Genomic DNA, 23,528 nt, shown 5'->3' with positions numbered 1-23,528 from the left:
CACTTATGACCTTCGGCAAAGAAGGTAAAAGGATAAAATATCCGATGTCCATCACAAACACACGATAGCTGAGGTGGTACCACGCGCGCACGAGGGGACGTGGCGGGTTCGATTCCCGCTTGACATAACATCTAGTTTATAAGTTTGTACTCACTGGATGATCCGATGTTAGTACTACTATTCTCATCAGATCATCTAGTGTTAACAGCTTTTCTGAGCCGTTGGGAAAATTACTAGTTGACGGGTTTGAGGTTATAAGCACCCCTCCACTCAGGCATTTGAAGATGTGGCATACTGCTAGAGTCTAGAGGAAGCTCATATACACTTGAGATGATATTCAAGCTACCAATCTTAAAGTGATCATCCAAGGTGATTAAGCACAATATTAGAGAGTGTTTAGTGCCTATAGGCTTAGAGTGAGTTGTAGCTAGTTACTGTAAATTGAAGAAAGGATCAAAGGTTGATCTTAGCTTTTACCGAGTGGTACGTTGGTGTCTTGGAGTCTTGGTGACTCTCCGACATCTTGGGCCTTGGTGGCTCAAGCTTGTTGACCCTCTGACTTGGTGTGGAGTGACAAAAAGACACGTGTACGGGGACGCAGAGATCCTTAGCTTGGTGGCTCAAGCTCTGAAGTGATCACAACAGCAAGTGACTGGAAGAGAAGCTAATGGTGAGACCTTGTCTTAGTGGTTTAGTGGCTCATCATGCTTGAGACCTTGTCTTGGTGACTTGGTAGCTTAAGAGCCATGGCTGGAAGAGTCATACCGACTGGGAGTATATCCTTTGTGGAGCTCTAACGTAGATTAGGGGTTTCATTCATGTCATCGATACCATGAGATAAAAAATTCTTATACCGAGTTTGTCTCTCTATCTTATTTATGTTTTCGTATTTATATACTTGCAATTTACGTTGCTAGAGTAGATTGCAATCCTCTTAAGTGGTAGAGTAGACACACTATATAAACCTAGAGAATATTTAGATGAAAATTGAGATATGTTTATCTTGTGAAGTTTTTGGAGCCGAATAGTTTCTAAGTGTCCTAATTCACTTCCCTCTTAAGACGTTATTGTTCCTCACAATTGGTATTAGAGCCTCATGCTCTTGATAGATTTAATATCCTAGAGTTGTGACGTTCGGGGTTGGAATGGATACCTATAGTGCTCCACTTTTTAATGGCATAAATTTCCCCCGTTGGAATGTCTTGTTATTTGCAAGCTAAAGGTTTAGATATTTGGAGAGTCACCGAGGAAGGGATGAGACCTCGTATCACTAACAAGGGGAGACAATTAGATGCATTGACGAAAAGTATCATTTTATCATCTTTAAATATTGATGCATTTAATCATATTTATTCTCTCATCAATGTGCATGATATTTAGAATAGTCTCATTGAAATACATGAAGGCACAAAGGATGTGCACAATGAGAAATATCATGTGCTTGTTACTAAGCTCAATAGCATCAAACAATTTGTCCATAAAAGTGCTAATGACATGTAATCACATTTTAATATTATTGTCAATGGGATAAATTAGCTAGGTTTGACGCCAATTGACGATAATCAAGTGGTGAGAAAAATACTTCAAACTATTCTTTCAAAGTACAAGTTGATAGTCTCCATCATCTATAATAACAACAACATCAAGAATATGACTCCAAATCAAGTGCTCGGCAAGATCACCGCCCATAAGATGACCATGAACATGGGGGTGGAAACCTCTTCTTCATCCGACACCAAGACCCTTACTCTCACAAGCAAGCAAGCTTCATGTTCACACATAAAAGCAAAGATGAGGAGGTAAGAGCAAGAGTAAAGCTCAAGCGAAGATGATAGAGATTAAGATGAAGATGAAGATGAAGATTATCAGAGCAATGAAGATGATGAGCAAAACCCATCAAGTGATGAAGAAATGGATCCTGAAGTCGCCAAACTTATCTCTCAAGTGGAGAAGAACATCAAGAAGATCAATGCCAAGATTGATCATCGAATCTTCATGAAAGACTTGATTAAAACAATTGATTACATCAAGAAGGAGAAGAAGACCAAAAGTAAGAGGGAGACAAGAGTAAAAGCCAAAATATTTGTAAGCATGATAAGATGAGTGAGTGAAGATGAAGATTCAAGCTTAAGAGATGAGAGCTTCGTCACCTCCAAGAGAAGCTCTTCCTTAAGGTCATCATCATGCAAGCCATCATCACACAAGTGCTTTATGGCCAAAGGTATGGAAAGCAATGTAAGTGATGATGAATCCGATGAGGATTCTCCCTCCTATAAGGAACTCCTTTATTTGATCAATGCAACAAAGGGTCCTTAAAAAACAATCAAAAGAGCTTAAGAAATTCAATACACTTAATGACATTTATGCTATATTTGTTTCTAATTATAAAAAATTATTGAACAAATTCAATTTGCTAAATAAGGAGCATGATGAGCTTAAGAAAAAATTTGAGTACATTGAATCTCAATCTAAGTCCCTTTGGAGCATATCTCTCTATTTAATTTTAATCCTAAGGTAGATGCTTGCACTTCTTGTGATGATTTAATTGATATATCATGCTCACCCATTTACAATGAGATATGTGTTGAGAATATTCTTTTAGAGCTATCTGATAAACTCATTGCATAAGAAAATGATGAGCTCAAGCAAGAAGTGAAAAAGTTCAAGAAAGACTTAACAAGATTAAAGGGCAAGAACCATATCCAACCTTCTCAAGATAACTGTGCAACCATAGTGAATAAGCTTGCGGAGGGGTCCACCGTGACATATTTCAAATGTCACCAAGAATGCCACAAGTCCTTCTAATGCAAGCTAGTCAAGAAGGAGACAAAGGAGAAGAAGAAAGCAATAAACCTGTCCAATAAGACCTCAAACATCTACACCAAACCTAACTATAAAACCAAGACCAAGAGCAACTACTACAAGCTCAAAAAGAAGAACAATGGCAAGGTGGTTGTATATATAGTTGGGACAAAGAATAGAACCAACATATTTGGGTGCCAAGGAAGTCATCACCAACATGAAGGACCCTAATCGGTTTGGGTTCCAACGAAGACTTGAAGCCTGAAGTGGCTATGGGATTTGGAGACTTGACTCACAAAATGAAGTGAAGATTTAAGCAAAGAAGCTAAGTATATAAGATTGGGTGTTTTAATGAAGATCTTGATCATCATATACCTAAATCCCTATCTAAAGGTAAAAATGTAATGAAGCTAGATGCAAAATCTTTCAATTGTTATAGCTCATTTGCCTTGTCTAGGGTTGTGCTTATTTCAATTTATTGCAATGCCTAGTGTAGGTTTTTATATGGTAGGTTGCATGTGTTTCTCTCTTTCGTATTAGCAACCTATATAGTTTATTAGTTGTAGATTTTTTTCATGGTATTAGTTTCATAATTGGATCTTTTATATGCTATGATTCAATCTATAGGGTATCTTTCCCCATTGTTATTAATAACAAGTGCATATATCTCGCAAGTATTCAAAACTTGTATGCACACATTTAGGGGGAGTATATTCTATGGATTGTGATTTTGAGACTAACATGTGTTGCTAGATGTATCTTTTGCAGTATCATAGAGAAATCAAGACGTCCCCGGAAGTATGCAATACTTAAATGTTTCAATTGGTATCATTGTCAATTTATTTCTACATTTAAGCTACCTCCATTCATGATATGTCCTAAACTTTCTAGCTCTACTTATTATCTATATGTGCATATATTACTACATTCCTACAAGTGGTATTCACAAATGGGTTTCATTATATATATGTACGTATAAATAGGGAGTTTAGATTATATCATGTGAGTTTCATGAATTATGATCCTTATTCGTTCTTTTTTTATATCAATGCCTCCTATCCTCACAATTGGTATCATAAATTATATCCTTACAATTGTTATATCTTTTTAATTGGTATCATTTCATTGGATCATGATTTATGAAGTTCTCTTCCATTTGCTCTAACACTCTTACTCGAGTTCGACATATGTTTGTAACCCTTTTTGAGATTATTGACAAAGAGAAAGAAGTTTTAAGATCAAATCAAGAAGCAAGATACAAGATGTCTAGGAATACCGAAGTTGACAAATAAGAGAAAAATATGATACAAGAAGCAACATGAGGCATCTAGGTCGACAAAGAGGGAGAAGCTCTTGCATGGGTCGATCAAGGGAGATAGTGGCAATGAAGAAATTGGGATCCACAACAAAGAGGGACTAAATGGTAAGAAGATGCATCTAAGCAATTTGGTAAGGTTTTGTGCTCATTACGATTAGTATCATTTATTATTTGCCACTTGTTTTGGTTCTGTTGTCATCAATCACCAAAAATGGAAGATTGTAGCGAAAATGATCCTATTATGCCATAATTGTGATTTTGGTTATTAATGACAACATAGTTATTGTGACTAACTTGTTTGTCAAAAATAAGTATTAGTAGGTATCATGGATGCAATACATCAAGAAGCAATCACAGCCGAAACAAAGTTTAATTGAATTGGAGAAGTCCTAGGAAAATTGACCTCACTAGATAGTCTAATGTAGTAGAGTTTACACTCACTGGAGCATTGTGCATAGAGAATGATAGTCTCACCGGATAGTCCGGTGCTCTGTGTGTTGAACTCACCAGAGTATTTCTGACAAAGGGGAGAAGGCTGAGGATCTCACAGGATAGTCTGGTGATCTGCACTGGATAGCACCAGAACATTTTCTTACAGAGAAGAATGCAAGTGCAAAGAACTAAGATCAACCCACCGGAAGGTTCAGTGCTTGGTTTGTGCACATCGGAGTATAGCATCGTAGCATTTCTTGCAGAAGTGACTGAAAGTGCTGAAGAATGAAGATCAACTCACCGGATAGTCCGGTGATCACAGAGATGAATGCACCGGAGAATTTTACACAGAGAAGAAGTGGCGCAGTCTAGCTCAAGATAACTCACCGAAAGGTCCAGTGATGGATTTGGAGGCACATCGGAATGTCCGGTGTCCACAGAGGCTTTGAGTAGAGTTACAACATGTAGTTTCTGAGTTTGTATTCACCGAATGATCTGGTGTAAGTACTACTATTCTCACCAGATCATCCGGTGTTAACAGCTTTTCAGAGCCGTTGAAAAAACGGCTAGTTGGCCGTTTGAGGCTATAAATACCCCTTCACTCAATCATTTGAAGGTGTGGCATGATGTTGGAGTCTAGAGGCAGCTCATATACACTTGAGAAGACATCCAAGCCACCAAAGTGCTTAAAGTGATCATCTAAGATGATTAAGCACAAGATTAGAGAGTGTTTAGTGCTTATAGGTCTAGAGTGAGTTGTAACTAGGTGCTGCAACTTGAAGAAGGGATCCAGGAGTGATCCTAGCTTGTATCGATTGGCACGTCAGCTCCTTGGAGTCTTGGTGACTCACCAACATCTTAGGTCTTGGTGGCTCAAGCTTGTTGACCCTCCCACTTGATGTGGAGCGACGACAAGACACGTGTATGGGGACGTGGAGACCCTTGCCTTGGTGGCTCAAGCTCTGAAGTGATCACGGTGGCAGGTGACCGAAAGAGATGCTAGTGATGAGACCTTGCCTTGGTGGCTCATCATGCTTGAGACCTTGTCTTGGTGGCTTGGTGGCTCATCGTGCTTGAGAGCAGTGATTGGGAGAGTCGTGCTGACCAGGAGTATATCCTTTGTGGAGCTCCAATATGGATTAGAGGTGACATTCATGCCATCGATACCGCAGGATAAAAATCTCTTATGTCGAGTTTGTCTCTCTACCTTATTTACGTTTTCACATTTATATACTTGCAATTTACCTTGCCAGAGTATGTTGCAATTCTCTTAAGCGATAGAGTAGACACACTAGATAAACCTAGACACATTTAGATAGAAATTAAGATAGATTTATCTTGTGAAGTTTTTAGACTCGAATAGTTTCTAAATGTCATAATTCACCACTCCTCTTATGACATTATCGTTCCTCACAAGCGGTCACCGTGCAAAATTGAACTATGTTTCTCTTTCCAAAAATACATTTAATCTCTAATTATTTGCTTTCCATACCTAGACGTCCAATATACATTCCAAAAATGCATTCAATCTCCTATTATTTATCTTCTATACCTAGACGTCTAATATTTACCTTCCATACATTCACTATCGGGTTTCTCCAGAGGGTGCGACAACTCCTGCACTTCGCCTACAGCGCTAACATTCTAGAGAGGGTGCCGATGCCCACCATCTACCACGAAGGTCGTCTCCGTAGCGTTATCTTTACACCAAGGTACTACACGAGAATTGTTTTCATCCCCTCACAAATTAGTCACCATCTTGATCCTCCTCACAGTATTGCTACGGACGGCCAACTCTAAATGATACGGTCCCCTCCACCCTCCTGTCTAGGTACTCGTTATTTTCCTCCCTCCTAAAACTACATAATCATGTTGCGAATTTCGTGTATGCAAATCTCTATTTTGTTATGCTATTTTTTCTACTTATTCAGATTGCTATATACTGGATTGATTCAACATGTGTGAAACACGTGTGCAGTTGCTAGTCTACATTATGATGCTTTTAACACCATGATCACTTATCTAATCTTGAATTGTTACTCTTTGAGGTGTTTGATTCCCCAAGTTTATGGCATAGCATCAATTAGACTAAACCTTATATACTAGCATATCATGTTAGTCTTATTGGCTATATTGACATTAATCACCAAAACATACTAACCCTATGCTAGGACCATTGAATTTTTTTTTAGAAAAATTGCAGGAGCGTTGCATTTTAATTAGAAGAAAGAAAGAAATTTACATAGTTACATACTTAAACAATGGGCTTTGCAATACATCAATCATAGGTTATTATTACAAGATGGACAATAGAACTGGTAAAGAACACCGAAACAATAAAAAACATTTTCTATGCATTTGGTTGATCTCCTTGCAGTTGTGTCTCGTTGTCGGTTTGGTAGGCCATCCTTCTTGCTCCAATGTCCTCTTGCACTATGTAAGCAACCCGCTCGGCCTGCATTTCGGTTCCCTTGAAAAATCGTATATTTCTTTCTTTCTATGTATTCCACCACATATATACAATGCCTCCTACTACCTCCCTCCTTTCTATTTTGGGAGCATTTTTAAGGCGTGGTTTCCACCATTCGGCCATGGTACTCTGCAGCGTGGTGGCTGGTTGATTGGTCCAATTATTTCATAGTTCAGTTTTGCTCCAAACTTCTTGTGTGAACTCACAATCTTTAAGCAAGTGCTATGTCTCCGGTTCATGGTTACACAGTGGGCATATGGGATTATGAGGCCATCCTTGAGTTGCCAAATTGTAATGTTAAGAGTAGTAGGATCCAAACAAAAATTATTGCTTTCAATTCGGTCTTAGCTTTCCATAAGCCTTTTGAATTGAATTTCGTTATGCCACCTGTGTACTACACAATGTATGCTGATTTTGCTATGTACCATGAGTCGTCCATCTCCACATAATTGAATCTTCTTGATTTGGTTGAATTGTTACGGATTAGATCTTGTTCTAGAGGACGACGAATTCCTTGAGTTGTTGCGCACTTTGTATTGTTCTTACTGATCTTACCCAATTGTTGTTTCTGCAGCTTCTTGTTTACTTTTCTATTTTTGAACCTTGCAATTGCAAATAGGTTGGGCACTACGTCTCTTTGGTGCATTGACTTGCAGGTTGCAGCCACCTATCCTTCCGAAAGGAGGCCTTGCAACCATTCCCCAGGTGTATTATGGTTGATGCAGCAAATAGGCTTCTCTCTAATTCTTTTCACGACAGCTGCATTCCATTCCACAGTCGCTGCTCATGGTACAAAAGCCATCTGAACCATAGTGTTATACCGAAACGATTGAGATCGGCTACGCCCGAGCCCTCCAATAGACTGTTTGCCAATTTACTTGGCAGTACCCTCCACTCACATTTTCCGAGTCATCTCCCTTCCAAATGAAATTCCGCCTAATTTTGTCGATCCTCTTTATGACCCATTTTGGAAGCTCAAAAATTGTGAAGTGGTATGTCACTATCGATGAGAGCACCGATTTGGTGAGGGCCATCCTGCCTGCTCAGTTCAAATGCTTTCTTTTCCACCCGGTATGCGACTAGGCGTGCTCCTACTTTGTCAATTAGAGGCTGAAATTCCACATTTCTGAACTTCCGAGTGTGTAATGGGAGTCCCAGATATTTGCATGGGAATTCCTTCAGTTTTGTCGAGCAATTCTGCCGTATATCCGGCAAATCTATGTTCCCGCATCGTGTCGGGAGAATATCAGTCTTGCCGAGGTTTGTTTGAAGGTCAGATGCCTCTCCAAACACTTTAAGAATCTCTGTGATCACTTTTAGTTCATTCCTATCCGGATTAGCAAAAATTGCCATATCATCCGTATATAGTAATATCCTTATTTTAGCCGACCTTGTTAGCATAGGCTTCAGAATTTTTTTCTTTCTGTTGCAAGATGTAAGATGTGTTGTAGGGGATCTATGGCAAGGATGAACAACATTGGCGAGAGAGGGTCGCATTGCCTGAGTCCCCTGGAATGCATGACTGGTCTGCCTAGGCATCCATTTAGCACTACCCTCGACGAAGAAGTTGAGAGAATGAGACTAATCCAATCTCTCCGCCTTGCTCCAAAGCCCAGATGCGCTAGTACTTCGGGAGGCAGGGCCAACTCACATAATCAAAAGCCTTTGATATGTCTAGCTTAAGGAAGAATGGTGGTATTCCTTTGCAATGTAGATCCTTCACCAAATTCTGCACGTACAGAAAGTTGCCATGAATGCATCTTTTCTTCACAAAGGCACTCTGACTTTGGGCAAATTGTGCTAGGCGGTTAGCTAATACCTTGGAGAAGATCTTTGCCACGCTGTGTATTAGGCTTATTGTATCTTTTTTTTTTGAAGAAGAAGAAGAACTGAATTTAGGAGATTTAAGTGTTTTCCCTCGACTCTGAGATTTCACATGGTCAGTACTTGGTAGTGATCGGTGCAACAGTGGTCGAGTTTCACGTACAGATTCCAACAAGAGGAGCGGCGCAAGTCAGGCAAGCAGGTGAGTAGGTGGCCCTTTCCTTTCAGCGGAGCTGCTCCTGCCTGCCCTGTTTTGGCTACCACATTGAAGGTCGAGTACGACAAGAGCTGTTTCTCTCTGTACGTTGGTTACACGAGCTTTGCGGCTTTACCATGGATTGCGACGTATTTCATGGTGAAGTGCTCGTAGATTTATCACTTACCAGAGTTCGCGCCTGTCAGGCAGGCAGGAAGGAAGCTATAAGCTGTATGTACAGTCTCCTCTCCTACCTTTCGTCTCACAAGTCATAATTCAGGATGCAAGATGCAACCATGGATATGGATAAAGCGTTCTTCTCGGCCATGGCTCGCGTTTCACGAATTTCGAACGGATGGTTAGTTTCGTGTAAAGAAAGCTCTTGGCGTCGCCGACATGGGCGATCAAGTGACGGTCGGTCACTTGAATCATTGTATGGCCAATGCTCATTCCCATACTACTGCAAGAGTACAATTTCATGAACCATCACAGGCAGCTTAACTGCATTCATGGCCCATGGCCGTTGGGCTTGGCATCAACCACCTCCAAGGTCCTTTCTTCATCTGTGCTAGCAGCCGAGTACTGTTAGCACTGCTCAAGTAGCTGGATCGGGAAGCTGCAATTGCAGCACCCCATACGACCGATCTCTTCCCGATTCCAGAGCACGGAACTGGTTAGGTGCATCACAGTCCTTGCATTATTTGTTGTGTTGCGTCTCAAGAGTCACCACCCACCGGTGCAGAAACTGTAAGCTCAGCCTGGCCACGGTATCAGCTACCATACCAGCCTCGCTGTTTCCTAAATGACCAGAGTACCCAATCTTGCTTTCAAGACTGAAATCACACAGGTTTAGTTAGCTGCAAAGCCGAACCACATTTAAATAGATTTTTCCTTTTTTTTTTGCGAATACATTTGAAAAGACCAGAGTCCGGACAAATTGCGCGGTGCAGACACAGAGATGCAGCAAACAAAGTTGCAATCATCTTTGCAGCACAACAGGAACTATGAACACAAGTACATAAATTTCTCTCCTTTTTTTTCCTTTTCTGATACACAGGTAACACGACATGACATTGTTAGTTTGGTACCCCAGAAGGAAAGGGTAAGGCTAACCAACCATTCCAGACTTTCTTTACCTAGGCAGGCTGATATGTACACTAACTTACATGACGATCAATCACTTATTCCTATATGGCAACAAACTTGAGCGGCGAGACAGAAGGGAAGAGACATAAATCAACAATCCCTATGCTGATGATACATACACATCATCACGACCTGGAGAGGCCGCTCCGCTTCATTCAGTAAACACTTTAGGCTTCCGGACCCTTTGGCTCCTCCTGCTATTTACAGCCACCAGCACAGCCTTTTCAATCTTCAGCTTGGAAGGGGTGCTCTCAGCCTCCTGCTTCTTTGCAGCTGAGGATGAGTTTTCAGTTTTCCACTTATTTGCTGCTGAGGATGACTTTCCAGTTTTCTGTTTCTTTGATGCCAAGGACGACTTCCCAGTTTTACACTTCTTCCAAGCAGAAAGAGGGGTCATGAATTCCATCTCCTCTGCGGCAGAGGACATGCTCTCAGTTTTCTGTTTTGCAACAGGTATTTTGGTGGCCTCTTTACTCTGCTTCTTGATCGACCATGCAGAACCCCCGCCTTTCTTCTTGTTCTTGGATTTCTGCCCCTGTTTCTTACCAGGGCAGGCAGGCTTCATCATGGTTGATTTTTCTAGGAATGTTTCTTGTTTCACCACTGGAGCAGAAGTACTCTCTACATTGAGTGGTGGAGAAGTACCATCAACTTTCACTGGAGCAGAAGTGCTCTTCGTTTCCACTGGTGCAGAAGTGTTCTGGCCTTTGGATGAAGTTTCAGAAAGCAGACGCTTGACCTTCTCAAACTGCTGACAGCCTTCATTGGCTGCTTGATTGTCTATGAGGATATCATCAGTGTTCTGTGAAAAAGAAACGGTAATAGTATCAACTAAATGTCAAAGCAAACATATTGCCCAAGAAGCTAAGACATTCACCATATTTTCCAGAAATGGTTCTTAATCAGTGAAATAGCTTTTAGATAATGAAATACTGAATATGACATAACCACAGCTCCACAACTATCTAAGAAAAATTTCAAAACTGCCATAGAAACATAACATACTAAATTACTAGTACTGCATCTTTGTAACTGAAGTTATAAATTAATCACTTCAATTTTATGACCTGCAATTGTCACTGGGGATGCCTTGTACCTGTCCTGATACCGTAGACATTGAATTCTGGTTGGATCTCATTTACAAACATCCTTATAAATTTTAGATTAGTACTGGCACTATATGCATAACAAGCTGAACATCTGGCAAGGGGCCCATATCCCATGTCCAAGATATAATTACAAATTCTGGGTTCCTAGGGGAAAAGTTGTTTACATGGAGATTACACTTTTTTTATTCAAAACTAGACAAGTCATACCCACAATATTTTATCAGGTGCAATATAATGTTTGCTTTATTTTCTATAGATAGTAAACAGGGGCTTTATAAATCCAAGCCTACTCTGTGCATACAAGATATAGGCGGATTTGGATTCCAACTTGTAAGCAGTAACTCTGAGAGGATCAACCCAAATCCAAACAAGCTTTAACAAATTAAAAGCGGAACAAGAACAAGCAAAGGACCAAAGACTTTACTTCTTTGCACAAATCCCCCAAATGACCATTTGGTAGGGAACTGTCAACACCCAAGAGTAGGTCCACAGTGATGGCTTTATCCAGTGAGTGATTCCACTCACCACTTTTTTCTTCAGCATTCCCACTTGCATCTTTTAAAAGACCATCAGTTTCCTTGTCAGACAAAGCAGGTCTCGCTGCAAAAGCTGGTCCATCATCATCCTTCAGCAAAATGTTTAGATTCTTCTTTTTCTGTGGTTTACTATATCGACACTTTGTGTAAGAGAATGAGCGCTTTTGAGTATTCTGCCTCTTCCGAGCCAACCTGACATGAGTATTGTTCTCAGGAAATGCCAACTTTTCTTCTTCAGAATGAGCCTTGCTGACACGATCTTGCAGCAAATGAACTTGAGACTGGACCCCATCGATTGTCAAGAGAATGTCCCTTAAAGTAAGTTGCTCGAAAATCATATCATATTCCTCGGCATCAAGCAATGTAACAGTGTCAAGTCCACCTCTGATACCACCATCAACTGTATAAGGAATGAACAAAATAGAAAGTTAGCACTTGCGATGAGAAAACTACTTAGGTAGACAACAGAGATTAATTGCATTATTTAGCGCATTAACTAAACTCTGAGTTCCTAGAGTGTGTCCTTCGTTGATTCATCCAAAATAGGAATGTCAAAACTAGTACTAAATTTGCAGATACCATATGATCTGATCTGCCACAGAGAATGAGTAAGATGTTGGACACTAATCAACAGTTCAACACGTGGATGTATTAACTATTTACTTGGCTACTTCACAAACAATCAGGAGAGATATTTTAAGATAAAAAATGCAGGTACTTTACAAACATGGGGGTACTTTACAATCAGGAGATGTATTTTACAAACATCCTAATAACTATTTACTTGGCTACTTCACAAATACAAGGGTAGACCATTTCTACCAAGTATTCCCTTCGTTCTCAAATGCATTTCATTTTAAAATGCATGCAATCAAACATTTAAAACCTTAACCACTAAAAGTATAAATATTTGTCACATCAAAAGATATTAGTAGATTTGTCATGAAAATACTTTCAAATCATTTGTCATGTGGTGCCTGCAATACTGCTGGAGAGCTAGGGCGCTGGCAGCATAGAAGGAAGGTTTCAGGTTAAGGGAGCTTTTAGTAAGAGATAGAAGTTGTTTAGGCAAGAGTTATTTAAAGAAGGTAATATTTGGTTAGTCTTTTAGGAAAGGATTAGGAGTTGGCTTGGATTGCGGCATGGACTCTCCATGCCGAGTTTGTAATGCCCTATTTATACCGGGCACAATTTGGAGTTAAGCAAGCAGAAATTACCCAATCTCCTCCTCCTCCGTCTATCTTCTCCTACCCTAGTCTATTAGATGCCCCCCCCCCCTTGCACCACAACTATCTTCGTCACGGCTCCCAACAGAGGCCTTAGGCCGTGTCTTCCACGACTACATGCTGCGATCGGGAACGGGTCGTGGCAACTTGGTATCACAGACTTCGGTCTTGGGTACTGAGAAGGACGCGCACATTGCTGACCAGCTCGGTACCATCACAGAGCAACTCGCCTAGCTCACGGCGAACTCCACCAACACGAACCGTGCCATCACGTCCTTTCAAGAATAACTCACCAGCATGTACGGTCGTGTTGTGACCCTGGAGTAGCGTCCCTCTGATGGCCTGTTACCGCTGCTAGGCGGCAACCACAACGCGGGTCATACGACCGCACCGCGCACCGACAGCACACAACCCACCCACCCACCCCTCCCCCCGCTACCACCGTCTCGGGTCCCCAAGTATGACAACAAGGAAGATCCCCTGGACTGGTTGCAGCGCTGCAAGCAATTTTTTCGGGGCCAAAAGATGGTGGAGTCCGAGAAGGTTTGGCTCGCCTTGTACCACCTCACCGATGTCACTCAACAACGGTACTTCCAATTGGAGCGGGACGAGGGTGAACCAAACTGGCGCAACTTCAAGGAGTTCGTCAACCTACGCTTTGGGCCATCCATCAGGCACAGCCCATTGGGTGAGCTCAAGGAGCTGCAGTAAACAGGGACCGTGGATGATTACTAGCGCGACTTCCTACCGATCCTTTGCCGCGCCGAACACCTCCAACCCCACCAGCAGGTGTAGCTCTTCACACCAGGGGTAGTCGAGCTAATTCGCACAGACGTCGAGCTTCAGAACTCGGCTAGTCTGTAGATGGTGATGGCGTTGGCCCGGGCATACGAATGCAAGGCCTTGGCGGCATAGGAGGTTCTCCACGACACTCAATTACTACCTCACCGCGCGGCGCCCCACAAGACAGCCTCCGCGGCACCCCCGGCCTCTTCACCAACTTCATTAGGGACGCTAGCGGCAGGGACACCATCTGGATCAGTGAGGGCACCACACGCTCCACGACCGCCGATGCGCCGCCGTCACCTGACCCCAGAAGAGATGGCAACCCACAGGGAGACGTGCCTTTGCTTCAACTGTGACGAGCGTTACACACCCAGCCACGAGTGTCGGTGCCTGTTCGTCCTCCTCGTGCCTAGCAGCAATGATGACGACGACATCGACGAACCAAGCATATCCCTTTATGCATTGACCGGCATCCAACCTCGGTCATGCTGCATGGTGCAGATCCAGGTCCGTCTGGCCATCGTGCCGCTTACGGCCCTGCTCGACACGGGATCGACACATAACTTCATCAACACGGCCATAGCGCAGCGCATCGGCATCACACTGCAACAATGCCAAGGACCCCAGGTAATAGTTGCCAATGGCGAGTGCGTTCCGAGCTCAGGGGTTGGTCGCGACTTGCCTTTGCAGGTGGGTGACGAGGAATTTGCCATCGACTGCTACGTCATCCCCTTGGAGGAGTTTTATTTGGTGCTCGACACCCAGTGGCTTGGGACGCTGGGCCCCATACTTTGGGACTTCACCAATAGGACGGTCTCCTTCCACTACGGCGCTTGCAAGGTGACTTGGGAGGGCCTAAGTGTGCCTGCTCCAGTACCCAGGGCGCTCCCCTGCTCCCTCAACTTGATGAACAGTTGGACGAATTCACACCGATCTTCGTCACGCCAACAGGGCTGCCACCACAACATCACCACAGCCACCACATACATTTGCTACTGAGGATGGTGCCAGTGGCAGTTCGGTCGTATCGCTACCTGCAACTTCTCAAGGACGAGCTCAAACGACAGTGCGACGAGATGGCCCGGCAGGGCCTCATCCGGCCCAGCCACACTCCATTCTCCTTGCCCATACTGCTGGTTAAGAAACAGGACGGCACCTGGTGCTTTTGCATCGACTACCGCACCCTCAACGATAAGACGGTCAAGGATAAGTTCCTCATTCCAGTGGTGGACGAACTGCGGCGCCAAGTTCTTCTGCAAGCTTGATCTCCGTTCTGGGTACTACCAGGTGCTCATGCATCCGCCTAATATTGCAAAGACAACATTCCGAACGCACGAGGGCCTCTGAGTTCATGGTCATGCCATTCAGGTTGCCAAATGCACCAACTACTTTCCAGACTCTTATGAACGATGTGCTTCGCCCGTTCTTACGTCGCTTTGTCCTTGTGTTTTTTGACGACATTTTGATCCACAATGACTCCTGGTCCAAACATCTACAGCACGTGCGTGCAGTGTTACACCTCCTACTCCAACATGAGCTGTTCCTCAAGCGGTCCAAGTGCCTATTCGACGAGACCTCCATCAACTACCTCGATCATGTCATCTCCAAGCATGACGTCGCGATGGACACCCAGAAGATCAAGGCCATAGTGGATTGGCCTATTCTCCATACCGTGCACACCATACAGGGATTCTTGGGGCTCGCGGGCTACTACCGCAAGTTCATTTGTGGTTACGGCACGATCGCAGAGCCTCTCACGAAGCTACTCAAGAAGGAAGCGTTTCATTGGACCGAGGAGGCGACTACAGCCTTCACCACGCTCCAGATCGCCTTGTCTTCAGCACCAGTCCTCCAATTTCCCGATTTCAACAAGGAGATCATCATCGAGTGTGACGCTTCCGGGATGGGCATTGGTGGGGTGTTGCATCATGGCGGTGGTCTGGTGGCCTTCTTCAACCGTGTCATTGCACCTCGCTTAGCGGCGTACGAGCGGGAGCTCATCGGCTTGGTCCAAGCCATTCGACACTGGAGGCCGTATGTTTGGGGTCAGCCTTTTGCCGTCCGCACTGACCACTACAGCCTCAAATTTCTGCTCGATCAGCACCTCTCGACGACCCCAAAACACCATTGGGTGAGCAAACTCCTTGGCTCCAATTTTCGCATGGCATATAAGCCAGGCAAGCATAATGTGGTTGCCGATGCCCTCTCCTGCCGCAACGCCGACTCGGCCACACTCATGGCCTTGTCTACTCTGAGCTTTGCCCTCTTCGACGGGCTTCGGCAGGAGGTCGAGGAGGGCACTGATTTAGCCGCCATCAAGGCTCAGATTTTGGGCGGTCAGCTGGCTGCACCATGGAGCATACAGGAGGGGCTAGTCCTATATGACTGGAAGGTCTACATCCATCCATCCTCGCCTCTCCTCTCAACCGTTGTGGAGGCTGCCACTCGACCAGCCATGAGGGGATACAGAAGACCTTAGCTCAGCTTAAACAGGACTTCTATACTCCGCACATGAAGCGGACCGTCCAGGACTTCATCTGCAACTATCAAGTTTGAAAGCGAAACAAAGTGGAGTAGCTTCAGTCGGTAGGCCTCTTGCAGCCCCTGGAGGTTCCTTCGTGTATCTAGGAGGACATCTCGATGGATTTCATTAAAGGACTACCCCGAGTCAACCAGAAATCGGTCATCCTCACCATCGTCGATCGTTTCTCCAAATATGCCCACTTTGTGTCGTTGCCGCATCCATACACTACTGGCCAAGAGTTCTTTGACGAGGCGGTGCGGCTCCACATGTTTCCAAGCTCCATCGTCAGTGATCGCAACCCGGTCTTTACGAGAAACTTTTGGCAAGAACTCTTCCGCCTCGCCGGTGTCAAGCTCAACTTTAGTTCGGCGTTTCATCCCCAATCCGATTGGCAGACGGAAGCTGTGAACAAGATCACCGCCATGTATCTACGCTGCCTCGCCAGTGACCGGCCACGCCAATTTCTGCGCTGGTTGTCCTGGGCTGAGTATTGTTACAACATTTCATTCGAGTCATCATTAAAGGAGGTACCCTTCAAAGTCGTCTATGGCCGTGACCCACTCTATGCGGCAGCACGATGGCACTTATCGGGTTACAGCAGTTGACCAATTGTTCGTTGATCGCGACTTGCTACTCCATGACGTGCGCGAACATCTCCTGCAGGCTCAACAGTACTACAAGCGGCAATATGACCTTCACCACCAGCCGATGGTTTTTCACGAGGGCCAATGGGTCTAGTTCCACCTACAACACTATCAAGCGTCTTCCATAGCCCTCAAGGCTCACCAAAAGCTTGCTCCGCACTTCTACGGACCTTACAAAGTTTTGGCCTAGATTGGAGATGTCGCTTATCGTTTGCAATTGCCGTCGCGCACACGAATTCATGATGTTTTTCACATCAGCCTCCTCAAACCATTCTTCGGTGCAACACCCAGCAACTCTCCGCCATTGACGGACATGCAACATGGGCGTGTTTGTCCATCTCCCCTGGTGGTCGTGCATGCAAGGTTGGCGCGTGGCGTCAAGGAGCTCCTCGTGCAATGGCACGGTCTGCCAAACACTAAGACTTCGTGGGTTCCCATTGACGATTTCAAGTGCCAATATCCGACATTTCAGCTCAAGGATGAGCTGATCTCCAAGGGGGGATGTCATGTGGGACTTGCAATACTGCTGGAGAGCTAGGCGCCGGCACCATAAAAGGAAGGTTTCAAGTTAAGGGAGCTTTTAGTAAGAGATAGAAGTCGTTTAGGCAAGAGATAGAGTTATTTAAAGAAGGTAATATTCGGTTAGTCTTTTAGGAAAGGATTAGGAGTTGGTTTGGATTGCGGCATGGACTCTCCATGCCAAGTTTGCAATGCCCTATTTATACCGGGCACAATTTGGAGTTAAGCAAGCAGACATTACCCAATCTCCTCCTTCTCTGTCTATCTTCTCCTACCCCAGTCTATCCCCCCCCCCCCTCTTGCGCCACAGCTATCTTCCTCACAGCTCCTGGCAGAGGCCTTAGGCCTAAGACTCTCGTCTTCCACGACTACACGCTACGACTGGGAACAGGTCGTGACATCGTTATATTTTTAATCTTTTTAATTACATATTTATGAACAGTAAAAAGGTATTGGAGGCTGTCAATGTCCAAAATGACAAGTAAAAAAGAACAAAGAGAGTCTGTATTAAGAACCCTACGACAACAAGTTGCCATTAAGTATTTCGTGTTTCTTCAAAAGATGGCATTCAATTAAATCAATTTAATAGATCTAGAAAGACAGCAAAATGATAACCGGAAAAGGTCAAAAGTGTGAATAACGTATGTGAAATATGTGTTCTTTTAGTAAGGGAGCCAATACAAAGGATATATGATAAAAGTTACTCCTCGAAGATACAGTGACAGACATATAAATTTTTTAGCTTCCTAAAGACTTAATTATTAATTATCGTTGGCATTTGACAAACATCAACATAAGTGGCCTAATAAAAGCAAGCATTTTCACACAACTACATCAAACACTAACTCGGTTTAATGTTGTAACTTTGCTTAGTAGTATGCTTTTTGTTTCAGCTCCACTTTAGAGTTCTACCAGATGGGCACATCCATACCTGGACTGCTACAATCATCATCAGTTAAGAGGTCATCAGCTTCAGCTTCCTTATTTTGTTTGTCTGCAAAAGATTGAAAGAACACTTATCGTTAACAACTAAACCTAGTGCAAAATCTATATGACCATGAATAAATTGATGTCCTATCCCAACAAAGAGAACATAAATGGACGTCGCACCATAATAGTATGACAATATCTGGTGCTTGTTGATGTACAATGAGGTGTCTGAAGTGTCTTCATGTCTCTTCCTCTTTCTCCTCTTCATGCTACTGTTTCCATGGCCTTTGCAAATCTGCATCGGTTCTGGCATAGAACCATTTCTTTTGCTTACTGCCTGTTGCAGTTCTTTTTCCTTCTTGACTAGAGCAAGCTCCCTATCATACTTTGATACTTGAGATGAAAGATCCTTCATGCGCAACTCTAACCACTGGCATCTCCACAGAATTGGACGAACAGCATTCCTCCACTCAGCTGTCACCTTTTTCCTTCTAAAGGATAAATTACATGTTACAAAATTTACATAAAATTAAGTGTATCAGAATAACAGAAATTTCCATGTCACAAAATTATAACAATATGCAACATTTAGCTGCTTAATCCAATTATATTCTAGTTATACCCATAAAATGACAGGTAAGCTAACACTTTGAAGCACTCATAACAGTAGGTCAATTATCGGTTTCTTTGTTCATACCTACGTGTTGCAGTTTTAAAGCATGAATGTCATAAATAAACATGCACAAATCAGAAGCATACTCTCAAAGAAGGTAATGAGCAGGAAACATGATTTACAATATCGTAAATGCTGGTTCCGATCAGTAAGGGTGTGTTCAGTTGACTGAATGAACTGATACATGTATGAGTTGGTGCAGGATCTTAGCAAGTATTGGTGTTTGGTTCATTGAATCGCATCATTCCGTCCAGAATGAGATAGTTCAGATTCTTAGAATATACCAAAAAGATATTGTACCGAGCTGTGCGGCAAAACCGGCTAAACGACCACATACAGATTTTGTCAACTCTGCTAATCACTTGCGGTTAGTGATGATTAGTGACTATCAGTGGTTATTAAGGATTTTTAGTTAAATATTAGTTACAATTAGATGTTATTAACCATAACTAATTATTATTGTGGGTATTTAGTGATGATTATTGACAACATAAGTTATGATTAACTGGAATTAGTAATGATTAGTACTAATTAGTATAGTTTGTTGATAATAACAAATGTAAAAATTATTATTTCTATAAAATAATTAAGTTATGCATGGATTAATACATGGCTTTTAAGCAACTAAACATGTTCTCGTATATCCAATACATCCAACCAAGCACATTCTCGTACCATCCCATACATCTAACCAAACAACCTACTTGTACCACCTCATCTAGGACCATCCTATCCATCTAGGACGATCTCATCCCATTCAACTTCGTACAACCAACCAAACACACCCTAAGTAATAGCTTTTCGTGGGTTGGAATCCCAGGCTAGGCACTTCTTTTGAAAATTTGGACTGCTATGCGTAACATATACCATTTTAGTAGAACACTATGTGAAATTTCCAAAACAAAACAAAATGGCAACTCTGACCCAATATACCTTCTCTCTAACTCTAACCAGAAGGATATTGGTGTTCTATGTGTCATCTTTGGTGTTTGGTCCAACTGACAGATATGTGGTTCCCCGTGCTGATTATCATGGAATTGGTCGACCTGGTGGCTGGTATCAAAGTTCTGGTGGAGTAAGCACTATTGTAATGCTTTTGAAGCAGCTACCACTTACTTAATTATCTTTTCTAACAGTTACCTGACAAATGACAACCATGAGTATTTGGTAATTGTTATTTCTGATCACGGTACACATACGTGGCATTAGTGACATAGCATTTCTTAGGATGTAATACATATCTTTCTGGCTGTTGCCAACAAGCCACCTGCTCCTATTATCCTTAGATAAAGTGGGCATGGGCATTAAACTAAAAGAAAATTAAATCCAACTTTTAGTGAGATCAAGCATGACGGAGGGCATATAAAATTTAGGAATTTTCAGTCTTAATCTATCAGGTGCTATCACCAACCTCTAAGTTTGATCAGTCGTCTGGGACCTTTACCAGCACTAACTAGTAAAAGACCTAGATCCTGAAGTATCTTATTTCCTACATAAATAATAGACAAAATGTGTCGAACAACCACGCTTTCCCGGAAAAGGAATATGTCAACCATGGGTTACTAATTACTATGCATACAAGACACCGCATACATTACTGAATTATTTCTGTCTGTTTTAGGGACACTGATCCTACATTTGTTATCACCTATGTTTTTTTTTTCTTTTTAGGGGGTATACGGAAAGGGAGACCCCTTCCGCGGAAAATGAAACGCATAGGTTGCGACCACAGGGATCGAACCCAGACAGGCTGGGCGCAATAATTAGATAGCTTTTCTTGTTATCACCTATGTTGATGGGAAGGTGCAATAATTACAGCATAATATACCGGATGAATCCATAATACAACCTTCCTTTTTATCCCATGAGAGTGCGGGAGCGGGAAAACCCCCAAGACTAAGCACATCACTGCCTAACTACCTAGCCTAGTCTTACACCTGTTCAGTCTTACACAAACAAATACAATCCTGAACAATGACTGCAGAATCATCAGATAGGTAACATTCGGGGCACACTGGGAACTGATAGAAGCACATACAATCATGAACAATGACTGCAGAATCATCAGACAGGTAACATTCAGGGCACACTAGGAACTGATAGAAAGACTCACCTAGGTAGCCTCGAGGCCGGACCACCATCAGCAGGGGCCGAAATGTGAGAATTCACTTCTGGTTCACCACCGTCCGCCTCATCGTCAAACCCAGAGCAAGTGTCCCCAAACGAACTCGAGCATTCTGTGGTATCCCCTCCCTCGTCTTTAAGAGACTCAGGGGACACCACCGGATGGCCACCAGCAGGCTTGGAGCCAGGGACGACAAGAGCACCACCATCCTTGAAGCCCCCCGTGGAGACGTTCTCGGATTTGACCACCAACACGTTGTTCTGGTTCTTGGCACCACCGCCACCTCCGTCCTCAACATCCATGGCCGGAGCCGGGGCGGGCGCCATGGCTAGAGCCCCGCGCGGCCACAGGAACCTCACCGGAATTCCCCCAAAGTTCCCCTAAAAGAACCCTGTGGACGGAACGGACGGATCACTTGAGCAACAGAAGAAAAATTCGCAGGAATCACGAAACTAAACAACGAACGCACGGAAATGCTCCAAGCATCCGCAAGAAGAACTCAATCCTGTCACAGAAAACTCACGGAAATGCAAGAGAACCCTGTATAACCCCCTGGGGGGGATTCCATCACCAACTCAGTAAGACCAAAGGAATCCGCAAGAAACCCCCTCCCCGGAATTCTCCCCCCAAACGCCCGCAAGAGAACCCTAGAGAACGGGCGGGCGAGAAACACTTGAACAGCAGCAAAGGAATCCGCACGAGACCCACCCAGCACGACGAAATCCACACGAAGATGCCGCAAAAGGACCCCGCAAGAACAGGGCGGGGCACTCGAACCACGCAGGACTCTCCACCGCAAAGAATCCGGGGGGGGGGGGGGGGGGACGCTTACCGAGGAGCGCGGAAGGAGAATCAAGCATCAGCCCGGGCGGATCGCTATGGCGCAGGAACAGGATGAGGTGAGGGGGCGTTGGGGGAATCGGGATTGGGGACTCCTTGGGAAGCGACCGCTTGGGGTCCGGCCGGCGCTCAATCGCGAGGGGGAAGGCGAGGGGAGGAAGCATCCATCGATCTGGGCCTTTCAATTTTGGAGCCGAGAGGAGGGAGGAGGAGGAAGGGTGGCCTCGCCTGAGCAGGCAATTACAGTAGTTTCCAATAGCAGCAGTGGGAGGTGGGGGTGGGGGGGGGGCGGCGAGCTGTTTACAACTGGAGGGGCGAGAAGACGAGAAGACGACCGCTACGGCTCACTCGTGTCCCTCTCCTCGCTTTTGGTTTGGGTGCGATGCCTGTGGACAGGACAGAGGGGTCGGTTCCAATCAACGGCTCAGCTTGTTCTTGAGGCAGTTCGTGATCGTCCATGGTCACGCAAGGTCAAGGAGCTGTTGTTGCAGCCTCCTCCTGCCGCGGAACTAAACCCTAGCGTTTTGGTTCACGGTTAGGCACCGTTCTAATAAAGTGCTATTTTCTAGGCATAGTAGTTATAACAGAGTTATAGTTACCGGCATAACTAGTTGAAATGTTGTTTTTTTTGGCGTGGTAGCTTTCGTCTCTTTGGTTCCCAATGCAACTAGTACCGCTCAATCTAGTCTACTTCGTGCCTCTTTACACTAATTTATGTAGGTATGTAACTAGTATCAGCTCATTACTTATATAAATTATGTTATTTTTCATTATTGATATATTTTACACTCAAATACTTTGTTGGACCTCATATCTACGACCATCCTTCATAAGTTGTGACACCACGCTTGTCACATCCACCATACTTGCCACCTCACAATCTATGGATTTTCTAACAATATACAATCTATAAGCTATTTTTCATAATCCCTACCTAAAACAAACACGCCATATATCAGTGAAGGCAATGAGGGGCTTGATTCTACCTACCATTATCCTCATATAGCAACTAAACATAGCGAGTTATTTTCTTATTCTACCTATTTATAAGGACTTATGGCACGTTTGATTTTGAGGTATTTTGTTGAAAAGTTTTAGGAAATTACTGTCAAATAATATAAACACATCATCCCAATCTTAATTAATTCCAAATAATTATAAAGTTGAATATAAAAAGTAAGCATAAGATAACGTAACATCATTTGACAAATTTGGTGTTGAATATAAAAGGTAAGCATAAGGACTTCACTTTTGTGGTGCTAACAGAATCAGGAACTTGATCTTGGCATAACAGTATCTGCTGTCATTCTATTCTCTAGAAGCACCAGCCAATTCACATGGCATTCAACAACTATGTTCCAGGCAGCAGCTAAGTTACAGTCATTGGCATTAATAGTTTCCGGTCAATATTAAGTAGGAATATCAGGA

At 43.5% G+C, this 23,528-nt stretch overlaps 1 protein-coding gene across 1 annotated transcript; it reads right to left on the bottom strand.

Moving 5' to 3' along the window:
- Positions 1–10,057: 10,057 nt before the first annotated feature.
- Positions 10,058–22,396, bottom strand: LOC133900567 (uncharacterized). The gene is made up of 6 exons (XM_062341750.1): positions 22,093–22,396; positions 21,249–21,651; positions 18,643–18,953; positions 18,464–18,526; positions 11,722–12,233; positions 10,058–10,990 (listed from the first exon to the last, which is right to left on the bottom strand). The coding sequence occupies exons 2-6, from the start codon at positions 21,584–21,586 to the stop codon at positions 10,340–10,342; spliced, it is 1,875 nt and encodes a 624-aa protein (XP_062197734.1). The 5' UTR covers positions 21,587–21,651; positions 22,093–22,396; the 3' UTR covers positions 10,058–10,339.
- Positions 22,397–23,528: the final 1,132 nt, after the last annotated feature.

The sequence above is a fragment of the Phragmites australis genome, chromosome 2 (assembly GCF_958298935.1).
Source record: "Phragmites australis chromosome 2, lpPhrAust1.1, whole genome shotgun sequence".
Lineage (NCBI taxonomy): Eukaryota > Viridiplantae > Streptophyta > Magnoliopsida > Poales > Poaceae > Phragmites > Phragmites australis.
This window is presented reverse-complemented; position numbering and strand designations above follow the sequence as displayed.

Coding starts and splice junctions, on each gene's coding strand:
- LOC133900567 (XM_062341750.1), bottom strand. CDS start 21,586: ATGGCGCCCGCCCCGGCTCCGGCCATGGATGTTGAGGACGGAGGTGGC. Junction 18,527..18,642: donor GATATTGTCATACTATTATG/GTGCGACGTCCA, acceptor AATCTTTTGCAG/ACAAACAAAATAAGGAAGCT. Junction 10,991..11,721: donor TGGGGGATTTGTGCAAAGAA/GTAAAGTCTTTG, acceptor TCTTTTTCACAG/AACACTGATGATATCCTCAT.